General features: G+C 46.8%; 1 protein-coding gene and 1 long non-coding RNA gene across 2 annotated transcripts in view; one reads left to right on the forward strand and one right to left on the reverse strand.

Moving 5' to 3' along the window:
• Window positions 1-1980: 1980 nt before the first annotated feature.
• Window positions 1981-6441, forward strand: LOC127529881 (uncharacterized). The gene is made up of 3 exons (XR_007936487.1): window positions 1981-2779; window positions 3645-4091; window positions 4403-6441. It is a non-coding gene; the product is annotated as an uncharacterized LOC127529881 (long non-coding RNA).
• A 1647-nt stretch (window positions 6442-8088) lies between these two features.
• plppr3b (phospholipid phosphatase related 3b) overlaps window positions 8089-13348 on the reverse strand; it is a 40420-nt gene continuing 35160 nt past the window's right edge. The window contains exons 6-8 of the mRNA XM_028814719.2: window positions 12856-12913; window positions 12285-12458; window positions 8089-9824 (exon numbers count right to left, since the gene is read on the reverse strand). Of these exons, the coding sequence (XP_028670552.1) occupies window positions 8520-9824; window positions 12285-12458; window positions 12856-12913 (1537 nt within the window). The 3' untranslated portion in view covers window positions 8089-8519. The remainder of the gene's footprint in view (window positions 9825-12284; window positions 12459-12855; window positions 12914-13348) is intronic.

A 13348-nucleotide genomic window follows, 5' to 3' on the forward strand; every position in this document is an offset into this window, starting at 1 on the left:
GGATTGTGGGGAGTCCTCTCCTAGACCTGGACTCTGTATATGCTGGAAGGGTGAAGAAGAGGGCCAAACGTATAGCTGTGGGTCTCACCCATCTGGGAAATGGACTGTTTGTACCACAGAAACATAAAAACACGTCCTGGCAGACTGAAAGACAGCTTTTTCCCCAGAGCTGTGAAGTCCATCTGCCCCTCCTGATACCCATACACACATACATCTACATCTCCCCCTAACCTGCCCCCCTGTAGGCACACACATACACTTTACCTCGTAATCAAACACACACACTTGTATTCCTCCCCTGCAGACCCACACACACACATCACTGGTCTCTGCAGGCATACTACCTCAGGAAAAGTCTGGACTTGATGATGTCTTATTGCTTATTGCTGCTGTCCTTTATATTTATTATATTTATTTTATTATTTATAGTGTATTGTGTATTTTAAGTATTCTGCCTTGAAGCCGAGTCCTACCAACAAAAACTTCATTATGTGTATGCATAATGACAATAAAGAATTCTATCTATCTATCTGTTGAAATGCAATGCCTTTGGTGTGGTATTCGTAAAAGAAGTTTAATGTTTGAGATGCGCCATCTGTTGGAATGTAATGTGTTTGTTTCCATTAGATGCCATTTGGTATGTTCAAAGCAATGTTCATGTTTGTGAGGCACTATGTGTTGGAATGCAATGACTTTGGTAATGTATTCGTAAAAGCAGTGTTCATATTTGTGATGCACCATCTGTTGGAATGTAATGTGTTTGTCTCCATTAGATGCCATTTGGTATGGCATTTGTAAAAGCAGTGTTTGTGTTTGTGAGGCACCATGTGATGGAATGCAATGCCTTTGGTATGGTATTCGTAAAAGCAATGTTAATGTTTGTGACACGCCATCTGTTGAAATGCAATGCATTTGTCTCCATTCCATGTTATGCTTGCCCCTTCATTTTTTTTTTACTTTAAAGCCATTTCATTCTAAACTTGAGATGGTTCCTTTTCAGCAGTTTACGTTGGCTGTGTTTTTTCGGGGGGGGGGGGGTTACGATGGCTTGATGATGCCATCTGAGACAGACTGGGCACCAGCATACCCATTGCTCGACTGACTTTTGTGACATGAAAGGTGTCTGAACTTGCATGTCTTGCCAGTCCTCACCAGAAGGGGGACACACCTGATTAGTGGGGTCAGTTAAAGCTGACGTTAGAGAAGTTGGCACACATGAAGGCTTAGGGGGCACATTGAGGAAGCTCCGCCAGAGTTGGTGATTGTAATAATCACAATCCTCATAAAGTACCAAACAGTAATGCTCATCAATCTCTGATCTTGGTTGTGACGCACAGAATGAATAAAGCAGTCGAACAAACACCATTGCAGTCTCCATTGTTCTGAGATGCAGTGAAAGAGCCCAATGAACAAAGCGCCAATAACAGCAAGCGCTGCTTGAATTTCAAAGCCCCCCCAGCTGGCCCAGCACGTCCTCCTCCCTGTCCTATATTTCACATTTACTTCTTCTGTTCCACATATTTCACTCCTGACGCTTCCTTTTCATTTTTTTAAACAAAGGAGCACTTGAGCAGAGTTTTATTCACCTGTTTTTAAAAACAACAAAACACCCCCGAGTCTCACACTTCAAAGTCAATTGTAACAATCAGAAAAGGCAGCGCCATCTTTGAGCGAGGGGAATCTGAAACCCTCCTAATTTAAACAAAAAGCCAATTTAATATGCAAATTGAAAAAACATCATGCAAATGCTCCCAAAGTCAGCCCCCCTCCACAGCATGGCAGGCTCCGCCTCAAGGATATTTGCATGTTGTCACATGGGGTGTAGAGGGCGGGGCCTGCCATGGTGCACCTTCAGCAATTGGGGTGCAGAGGCAGGCGTTCCAGAAGCCCACCCTGCACTCCCACCACGGCGAAGCTCCTGCAGGCCTCGGCAGTCATTGCAGAAATTCAATTTGCTTTCGAAACAGTGAAGAAATTGAAAAATGATTTCCCACGGCTAGAATGTCGGCTTGTGCTCCTGTAATCCCATAAATCACAGGCGTCGGCCCCTCAGTCCCTGACCATCCAGCTGGAGCCGCACAGCCACGTCGTACTTCACCACTAAAAGCCTCCCAATATGGAGCTTCTGTGTTAAATGGAGAAGGAGGGAGAAATTAGAGAAGAGGGGTTTGGGGCAGCCGGACTACAAGAGGCAAGAGCAGCAATCATGAATTCACTTGTTTAAATTTCCCTTTAAAACATAAAGGACAGGACTGGGAGGCAGGACCCCCTGATCCCCCCACCCACCCCATAAATGAACAGAAAAACTGTGCTGCCTGCAGGCCGAAGTGGCAAAAGCTTGGAAAGACGACCAGAGGATGAAAGTAGAAAGGAGTCCAAAAGAGGCCTCAATCAAAGCACAGCAGCAAAGGCCACCACACTAATGACAATCGTCCTCGATAAAGGCACACAGGTCCTTGAGAACTTCTAGAAGCGCCGTCTGGCATCTGAACATCTGAGAACAAGCCAAGCAGCCACCAAGCTTGCTGATCCTACCTCTCCAAAATTGTCCTTTTGAAGGTCCCCAGAATGCTGCTGACCACCACCCTGCTCAGTCACTCATCCTGCGTGTCTTTTCTTCTTTCTTTAACGTCACATGATGGGAAGGTGAGGAGCCACCAGGGACAAAAATTTATAAAAAAGACCAAGAGGTAAATCACCCCAGGACAGAACCAGAATCCAAACATCTTCATTGTGTTGTGGAGTTTAGTGAGCTGTGCAGATCATAGCAGGCGTCAAGGTGAGCGTCGAGCACTCCCTGCTTGTCCAAGATTGAGGATTGAATGTTAATTGTGGCTTCTCTTTGCTTTCTTTTGACTGGGCCTGTGTGTTCAACGATTTGCGCTTTGTGGTTTTTTTTTCAGTCATTTTGGCCGTGAAGCCTCCTTCTTGAGTTTGGGCTCAGGTTGAGTTTTTGTTTTGATGCCATACTTTCATTTTTTCACCCCAGTTTTACAGATGAAGCCTGTTGTGGAGTTTCATGAGCCCCACATTTGAAAACAGGTATGAGGGTGAGCGTCGAGTACATATCCTGCTGGTCCATGATTGAGGATTACATTTTATTTGCGACTGTTCTTTTCATTCTCTTTAAACTAATCCTGAATGCATTTGACTGAGGTTACAGAATTTTTGCCTGTGCGCTTTGTTTGACGATTTTGGCTTTGCAGTATTTATTATCAGTCATTTTGGCCAGTGAAGCCTCCTTCTTGAGTTTGGGGCCAGGCTGAGGTTTCGTTTCTGGGCCATAAGTGTGTTAGCCGAGCAGCCAAAGTTTAGAGATGAAGCCTGTTGTGGAGTTTCACGAGCCTCGCAGTTCAAAACAGTTATTAATGTGAGTGGCGTGTACTCCCTGGTTGTCCGAGATTGTGGATAACATGATAATTGCTACCTTCTTTTTGCTTTCTTTTGACTGGGCCTGTGTGTTCAACAATTTTGGCTTTGCAGTATTTATTATCAGTCATTTTGGCCCGTGAAGCCGCCTTCTTGAGTTTGGGGCCAGGTTGAGTTTTTGTTTCTATGCCATAAGTGGAGCATTGAAACCAAAGTTTAGAGATGAAGCCTGTTGTGGAGTTTCGTGAGCTCTGCAGTTCATAGCAGTCATCAAGGTGAGTGGCGTGTGCTCCCTGGTTGTCCGAGATTGTGGATAACATGATAATTGCTACCTTTTTTTGCTTTCTTTTGACTGGGCCTGTGTGTTCAATGATTTTGGCTTTGTAATATTTTTCTTTCAGTCATTTTGGCCTTTGTAGCCTGCTCCTTGAGTTTGGGCCCAGGCTGAGGTTTTATTTCTATGCCACAAGTGTGTTAGCCGAGCAGCTAAATTCTCTTCAAACTAATAAGCTTTAGACTGTAGCTACAGAGTTTTTGACTGTGCGTTTTGTTCGACGATTTGGGTTTTGTAATTTTTTTCAGTCAATTTGGCCCATGAAGCCTCCTTCTTGAGTTTGGGGTCAGGTTGAGTTTTTGTTTTGATGCCATACTTTCATTTTTGCACCCCAGTTTTAGAGATGTAGCCTGTTGTGGAGTTTCATGAGCCCCGCATTTGAAAATAGGTATGAGAGTGAGCGTCGAGTACACCCTTCTGGTCCAAGATTGTGGATTACATTTTATTTGCGACTGCTCTTTGCTTTCTGTTCAAACTAATAAACTTCTGACTATGGCTACAGAACTTTTCTGTGCTTGTTTTGTTCACCAATTTAGGTTTTGGGATATTTTTTTTCAGACATTTTGCCCTGTGAGGCCAGCTCCTTGAGTTTGGGGGACAGGCTGAGTTTTTGTTTCTAGGCCATAAGTGGAGCCTTGAAGCCAAAGTTTAGAGATGAAGCCTGCTGTGGAGTTTCGTGTGCCCCACATTTCAAAACAGACGTCAAGGTGAGGGTCGAGCACTCCCTGCTTGTCCAAGATTGAGGATTACATTTTATTTGCGACTGTTCTTTTCATTCTCTTCAAACTAATCCTGAATGCATTTGACTGAGGTTACAGAATTTTTGCCTGTGCTCTTTGTTTGACAATTTTGGTTTTGTGATATTTTTCAGTCATTTTGGCCCATGTAGCCTGCTCCTTGAGTTTGGGCCCAGGCTGAGGTTTCGTTTCTGGGCCATAAGTGTGTTAGCTGAGCAGCTAAATTCTCTTCAAACTAATAAGCTTCAGACTTCAGCTACAGAGCTTTTGACTGTGTGTTTTGTTCGACGATTTTGGTTTTGTAATATTTTCTTTCAGACATTTTGGCCTATGAAGCCTACCTCTTGAGTTTAGGGCCAGGCTCAGGTTTTGTTTCTAGGCCATAAGTGGAGCATTGAAGCCAAAGTTTAGAGATGAAGCCTGTTGTGCACTTTTGTGAGCTCTGCTGTTCATAACAAGAATCAAGGTGAGTGGCGTGTGCTCCTGGTTGTCCAAGATTGTGGATAAAATGCTAATTGCTATTTCTTTTTGCGTTGTTTTGATTGGGCCTGTGTGTTTAATGATTTTGGCTTTGCAGTATTATTTATCATTCATTTTGGCCCATGAAGCCTCCTTCTTGAGTTTGGGGTCAGGTTGAGTTTTTGTTTTGATGCCATACTTTCATTTTTGCACCCCAGTTTTAGAGATGAAGCCTGTTGTGGAGTTTCATGAGCCCCACATTTGAAAACAAGCATCAAGGTGAGCGTTGTGTGCTCCCTGGTTGTCCAAGATTGTGGATCCCATTTTATTTGCGACTGCTCTTTGTTTTCTTTTCAAACTAATAAGCTTCAGACTGCAGTTACAGAAGCTTTGACTGCTCATTTTGTTCACCGATTGGGGTTTTGTGATATTTTTTTGGACATTTTGGCCTGTGAAGCCTGCTCCTTGAGTTTGCGGCCAGGCTGAGGTTTTTGTTTCTAGGCCATAAGTGTGTTAGCCGAGCAGCCAAAGTTTAGAGATGAAGCCTGTTGTGGAGTTTCGCGAGCCTCGCAGTTCAAAAGAGTTATTAATGTGAGTGGCGTGTGCTCCCTGGTTGTCCAAGATTGTGGATAAAATGCTAATTGCGACTTCTCTTTGCTTTCTTTTTACTGGGTCTGTGTGTTCAACGATTTTGGTTTTGTAATATTTTTCATCAGTCATTCTGGCCTGTGAAGCCTGCTCCTTGAGTTTGGGGCCAGGCTGAGATTTTGTTTCTAGGCCATATGTGTGTTAGCTGAGCAGCTATATTTTAGACTGTTGTGGAGTTTCATGAGCTTCACAGTTCATAACAGGCGTCAAGGTGAGCATCGTGCACTCCCTGCTGGTCTAAGATTGAGGACTACATTTTACAGTCATATGAAAAAGTCAGGGACCCCCTAACATAAAAGATAACAGTGGTCTGTCTGTCATTTCCTAGGAGTACTGCGGTGTTTTCCAAACAAAGATTTTTAGTGACGCAGTATTTAGTTGTATGAAATGAAATCAAATGTGAAAAACTGGCTGTGCACAAATGTGGGTCCCCTTGTCATTGTGCTGATTTGAATGCCTGTCACTGCTCAATGCTGATTACTTGGTGTGATGAGCTCATTAAGCCTTGAACTTCATAGACTGGTGTGTCCCATCATGAGGTATAAAGGGATTTAAGGTGGTCAATTACAAGTTGGGCTTCCTTCCCTTTGACTCTCCTCTGATGAGTGACAGCATGGGATCCTCAAAGCAACTCTCCAAAGATCTGAAAACAAAGATTGTTGAGTCTCCTGGTTTAGGGGAAGGCTACAAAAAGCCATCTCAGAGGTTTAAACTGTCAGTTTCAACTGTAAGGAATGGAATCAGGAAATGGAAGGCCACAGGCACAGTTACTGTTAAACCAGCAGGTCTGGCAGGCCAAGAAAAACACAGGAGCGGCATATGAGCAGGATTGTGAGAATGGTGACAGACAACCACAGATCACCTCCAAAGACCTGCAAGAACATCTGCTGCAGATGGTGTATCTGTACATCGTTCTACAATTCAAACATCTGTATGGCAGGGTGATGAGAAAGAAGCCCTTTCTGCACTCACACCACAAACAGAGTCGCTTGTTGTATGCCAATGCTCATTTAGACAAGCCAGATTCATTGTGGAACAAAGTGCTTTGGACTGATGAGACACCAATGGAGTTATTTGGTCAGAACAAAAAGCGCTTTGCATGGCAGAAGAAGAACATCACATTCCAAGAAAAACACCTGCTACCTACTGTCACATTTGGTGGAGGTTCCATCATGCTGTGGGGCTGTGTGGCCAGTTCAGGGACTGGGGCCCTTGTTAAAGTCAAGGGTCGGATGAATTCAACCCAATATCAACAAATTCTTCAGGATAATGTTCAAGCATCAGTCACAAAGTTGAAGTTACACAGGGGTTGGATATTCCAACAAGACAACGACCCAAAACACAGTTGGAAATCTACAAAGGCATTCATGCAGAGGGAGAAGTCCAATGTTCTGGAATGGCCGTCACAGTCCTCTGACTTGAATATCATCGAAAATCTATGGGATGATTTGAAGCAGGCTGTCCATCAAATTGAACTGAACTGGAGAGATTTTGTATGAAGAATGGTGAACAAGACCTCCATCCAGAATCAGACACTCATCAGAGGCTATAGGAGGACAGCGTCTAGAGGACAAAAGGAGGCTCAACTAAGTATTGATGTCATATCTCTGTTGGGGGGCCCACATTTATGCACCTGTCTAATTTTGTTATGATGCATATTGCATATTTTCTGTTAATCCAATAAACTTAATGTCACTGCTGAAATCCTACTGTCTCCATAAGGCATGTCAGATATTAAAAGGAAGTTCAGCCAATGAGAAACACAAATCCAAAGAATTAAGAGGGGGTCCCAAACTTTTTCACATGACTGTATTTGCGACTGCTCTTCATTTTCTCTTCAGACTAATAAACTTCTGACTGCGACTCACTTTTCACTGCTTGTTTTGTTCACCAACTGAGGTTTTGTGATGGCTGCTAGTCTGCCGTTTTGAGTTTTGGGGGTCCAGGCTGAGCTTTTGTTTGCCACACAATCTTTCTTCAGACTTTGGGTTTGACTTTCACTGAAGATTTCTGACCCTGCGTTTTGCTTAGCGCTTTGGCTCTTAGTGCCCACGTTGGCCCGGCTTTCACCCCTCACTCATAATCTCATCACCAGGTCCTCTTCCGTGCCCGCCCCAGTGGCCCGTCTTGTCTTTTTCACCCGTGTGTTAACTGTCTGCCTGTACCCTTTTGCTAATTCCACTTCCTGGTCGACGTTCTCCTACGTCGCCCCCTGCAAGCTCACGACCAGACCCCATGAGGCTCATTCCTTCATTCCTCCTCCCGCCGAAGCTTTCCAATGCCTCAGGTTCCTCCATCACTGGCAAACGGGAACATCTCTCACTTTCATCCACTGGCGGACGTTTCTGGGGCTGCTGGCGAGACACCTCAGTGTGACTTGTGGAGTGAAGCCTTTGGAGTTAAGTTAAGCTCCCCCACTCCCCCCAGAGGTATGGCTTACAGGTGGGCATGAAATGGGCATGGCCCATCCGAAGGGGTCATCTGCCCACACCATACGTTGGTGCCCACAAACCCCCCCCAAAATAAATAGGGACACTGGCACAAAGCTCAGGCTGCGGCCATTTAATTGACACGCAAACATTCTCCGAGCCCAGCCTGGCTTTGTGTCAGGATTGAAGTATCCGTGTGATCTCGACGACCGTCTCTCTCTCTCTCTCTCTCTCTTTCTCTTTCTCTCTTTCTCTCGCTCGCTCTCTCTCTTTTTCTTTTTTTTTTGTTTTCCACTTCATAACAATAGCATAACAAAAAGGTACAAATACGTCACGTCCGCCCATAAAAAAAGTCTACCAGCTACTCGACAGTCGGGAGAATCGGCCACTACAAAACAAACATGGATTCCTCTCTACGGAAGTCCTCTCGCTTGGAGATCAAAATTTCCTTTGAAGAATGCGATGAACGACTTGGGAAAAACAAAAAAAACAAAAAAACTGGAATGCTGAACTTTGACTGGACGCCCGAGTCGACTTTCTCTTTCAGTCCTTGAACCGTCGGCCCGCCTGCAGTTTCCTATAGAAGGGGTCTTGCTCAGTCTGTGGAGGGGTGCCCTCCCTCTCCGGTGCCAGGACCCCCACCCCCGGTTTCCTGCGGAGCGTGGCTTCCCGGCTGCGGCTTTCCGAGAAGCTGACTGTCAGATCCTGGTCGGGATCGCTGGCCGAAGATCCCGGGGAAGCACTTTTAACCGGCCGGTAATTCCGACTACATTCACGGTTTAGGTCATTGAGTTCGTGGGATTCTCGAATTTCCGGGGCGCTGCCGTTACTGGAAGTGTTTGCGCTTTGCTTCCACTCCCACGGTCCCACCCCTCCGTTGCCCGAGGACACGTGGACGATCGGGTGATGAGCGGCGTGTGCGTCTACGGTGACAATGCTGCCGCTATCCCTTTCCGAGGGCGTTTTGTAGAGGGGCGAGTCGGAGCTGGAAGAAGTAGAGGACGATGCTTCTGAATGTTTTGGGGTGACGCAAATCATCCCCTGCTGCTTGGACAGGGCGATCACTTGCATGATGCGAGGCTGGTTGGCGGCCCTCAATGCCGATGGCGTTGGCACTGGGATGATGCCACCCGATGACTTCTCCGCGATGGAAAGCCACTTGGCACGAGCCCCCGAACAGCCTTTAGGGGACGTCGGAGGTGGCTCTTCGGGGATGTGGACCAGCAGGGGTGGCCCCGGCCTGGGTGGGATGACCACCCTTGCACCCGTGTTGTTTGCCCTGGCTTGAACAGTGGGATATAACGAGGAAGGCACAACCAGATCCTCTTCGTCCACTTCATCTCCTGATTCGGACTCCTCCTCGCTGTCGTCTTTGTCCTCCTCTTCCTCCTCAGCCCCGAGGTTCAGCCCCACACTGCGCAGCTCCATGGACTTCTGCTTCCATTCGGAGACCAGCTGCTTGGAGCGCAGTGGGTCAAGGGGCACGTGGATGGTCATGTGTCTTCTGGCTGGGTCATCGACATTGGGCGTGTTGACCCGGGGGAGGGTGTTGCTGAATGTGACCATGTTCTCCTTGCCCATGGGGCTTCGGGGTGCCAGCAGCTCCACGTCGACACTTGCCCGCTTCAAGCTGCCCAGTGATGCCTTTTCTCGTTGGACCTGTCGGTTGATTCCTTCCATACGCTGGGGAGCAGCCAGCTCATCTGTGCTCTCCGACGGGTGGTTCTTCTGGTATACAGAGTCGTGCCCGCGCTGTGTCAGGGCACGCAGGGCATCCTTAGCTTGAGGCCGAGGGGCCGGAAGGGAAGAATCTTCTGAAGATTTGAAATTTCCCACAGCATGGAATGCCTACAAGAGAAAAAGAGCACAATGAGCTATGCCACTGACTGATCTCACAGGCAGCTTCGCCCGCTTCGTACACTCAGTGTGCCAACCTGGCACCTGCTACCCATTTTCTTAACCTACTAGATTCAGTTTTTGTAGAGTGGCTATATAGTTGGGAGACTGGACTCCATCATGTGTGTCTCTGTGGGCACTGCTGGTTTGACTTTGTGTTCCTCACAGGGTCCCGAATGAGGCACATGACCTGCATTGTGAGGGGGCATGAGTTACGGCACCACGGCCATGTGGCATGATTACCCGAGGGTGACCCTCATTGTTGAGGACCTGAGTGGCTGGACCAGGCCAAGGGAATGCCCATGTAACACCTGGCTGCGGCTGATAGATGGGTGGGACTGGACCTCGTGTCTGCCAGGGGGGTTGCCAACCTGGGGTCCTAAGCTGTTTCATCATGTAGGGGGTGCGGCACCATGCTGTATCAGAGCGTGCTCCCCAACCGGACCTGACCTGCAGGGGACCAAGGCTTATATCAACTACAATGGGCACAAGACAAGAGCCAATCCTAGACAGGGCATCAGTCAATTACAAAGAAGACACGATGACTGAAGACATTAAACTTCTGTGAAGGAAGAATGAAAAATAAAAAGATGGAAAAGAGGCAAAACATAAAAGAAGTTGATGACAAAACACCTTGCTGTTGGTGGAGATGGAGAAAATGGGTCAGCCAGCTAGAATGCCCTGCAGTATCCACTTACTACACAATGTGCCAGCTACCCTGGGCACCAACTCAGGCAGATGGCACCACAGCATCAAAATCAAAAGACATTTTCAGCCCCAAACCATAACTGTGGTGAACGGCTGGGATGTCCTCATTGGGAAGTTTACTTTGGTACTACATGCAGTCGTGTGAAAAAGTAAGTGCACCCCAAGGGAACTGAGGACTTCCTCAACATATCTGACCAGGCAAGTAGCAGATCTTCATACAGACAGGGCCTACAGATGAAAATGACTCACTTGAACAAAGGACACCACGCGTTGACACGATGTCTTCCTTCTCATAATCTAAATGAACAAAAAACGCAGATTTGTGACGTGGAAAAAAGGAAGTGCCACCCTGTGTTTATCACCCCAGATGAGGTGCCAATGATTAGGACCTCCAGAGGGAGTCTGCAGGTGGAACCTGCTGCACTTATCGAGGGTCTGATGTTCTCTTTGCTATCGAAGAGTCATCATGCCAAGAGCAAAAAGAGCTCTCCAAGACCATCAGAATGAAGGTTGAGGATGCCAAGGAGTCTGGGAAAAGGATTCCAAAAGATCCCCCAATTATTTCAAATGTGTAAGGAAGGTCATCTACAAGGGACTTTGACTTCAAATGAGTGCTAATTTGTCCTGCACTGGCCAGCCCAGCAAATTCAGCCTAAGAGGGGCTGACTGTCTGACTCTAGAAGAAGTCGCCACGAAATTTCATGACCGGACCTGCAGGAGACTCTTCCAAAAGTTGGTGTCGAAGTGTCTGCATCTACAATCAGAAAGAGGTTGGCACAGATTAGACCTGCATGTGAGGTGTGCCAGGAGAGAAGAAGCCTTTGCCATCCAAAAAGAACACCAGAGCAGGATGACAGTCTGCCATTGAACGATGACCAGGACGTCTGGAATAAAGTGCTCTGGACAGACGACTCAGAGATGGGATTAACATGCTTGACCTCAAACCCGCCGAGAAGCCTGGTGGTGGACATGTTCTGGTTTGAGTTTGCTTGGCTGCCTCAGGGTCTGGGCAAGTTGAAGTCCACTATGCGTCATATCAAGGTGTGCTTGAGGAGAATGTGAGGCGGCTATCTGTCTGAAATCTAAAGTTGAACCAGAAATGGACCTTCTACTACGATGATGATGTGAAGCACAGTGGCAAATCCACCAAAAGATGGCTCAGCAAGACGAAATGGAGAGTCCTGGCCTGGCCTGGTCAAAGCCCTGATCTGAGCCCCATTGGGCATGCAAGAAAAAGCACAAACATCTCGCAGCTGGCGTGGAGGAGGAGCAATCCAAAATGTCACCGAGTCGATGTCACAGACTGCAAAACACCTGCAAGAAGGGGGAGCAATCAATGATAGCTTCTGAGGCCAAGGGTGCGCTTACTTTTCCCCAGCAGACCATCACATCTGTTGATGTTTTTGCTTAACAAATGTTCCTTGTGTCATTAGTCAAGTGTTAACCAAGACGGGTTTGCAGTGTTCCATCTGGTGGAATGAACGTTGCAATGCATATAATAATAAAATGCCCTTATTTTTCAGTCCAACAGATGGTGCATCACACACATCAGCACCGCTTTTACAAATCCCATACTAAATGGCCCATATTAAAGCAGATGGCAACATGGTGGCCAGGAGACCTGAACAAACTGACTGGCAGGGTACCACAGCAGCCTGAAGCCTGATGCACACCCCAGTGCTGCCCATAATAAAGAAGACCTACCAGGTAGGTGGCGATGCCCGCTCCAATGAGGAATCCCACATAGACATCGATTGGGTGACTGCGGTACTGGGTGATCTGGGTGAGACCACAGAGGCCCGCCGCAATGGCAAAAGCGAAGACCAGCAAAGGCTTGAGCAGCTTGGTGCTGTCCGAAATGGTCGAGTTAAAATACATCTGTACAACAAAAACAGAAACACGTCAGAAAATGCCCGCCTGGTGTATCAAGTCGGATTTGGCGGACAGTTTTGAAAATGGGGGCAGTTTTCATTTTTGCTCATTTACTTCATCAGGGACAGAGAAGTCACATTTTTATGACATTTTGTGTTTGTAAATAAAGAGGTATGAGAGAATGTCACGACACGTATCATAATACATAATTAATTCAGGAGCTTTAAATACATCACCACCCAAAAATCAAATCCAGTAGGCAGACCCTCACTATGGGGGTTGGCCAGTCGTGCCCATTTACCCACAACACAGTGAGCTTGGCATCATTCTGTAGAGCTCACATTGAAACTCTAGAAGTTTCTGGTGAAGGTGGCACCCAATCCTACATTCCCATTTGTCTTACCGATACGTAAACAGCTGCGAAGGCAGACAGAGTTGCATGCTGGGATGGGAAGGTCTTCCTGCCAAAGGGACAGAGAGAGCAGATTAGTTGTGCACGATTGTCAGCAAAACCCATTGTAGTAACACTTTAGGAACACAAGATGGCACCACAGAGCACACTGCAGACAGGCCACTTGATGCATTGAAGACCCTCAGGCGTCTTCACCACTGGTCCAGCCCGAACATATCGTGATGGTCACCTCTATAAAGCACACTGGTATGTAAGCAGCCTTTTGTTTCTTTATCGTGCCAACCTCTGTTGGCACTTTTGTTACTTCCTGTTTCCTAACAGAATGGCTGGCATTGGCATTCATGTTTTAGATAAGGTGAAAGGAAGGTGACAAGGGTCATGAAGAGTTGCAATTAAGATTTCATTTTTTGAAGACACCATTCTGGTGGGTAATATAGTGCCCTGCATAGGTGGGCTCAATTTCCCACAAAGCATTGCTTGGCAT

The sequence above is a fragment of the Erpetoichthys calabaricus genome, chromosome 12 (assembly GCF_900747795.2).
Source record: "Erpetoichthys calabaricus chromosome 12, fErpCal1.3, whole genome shotgun sequence".
In the NCBI taxonomy this organism is placed as follows: domain Eukaryota; kingdom Metazoa; phylum Chordata; class Cladistia; order Polypteriformes; family Polypteridae; genus Erpetoichthys; species Erpetoichthys calabaricus.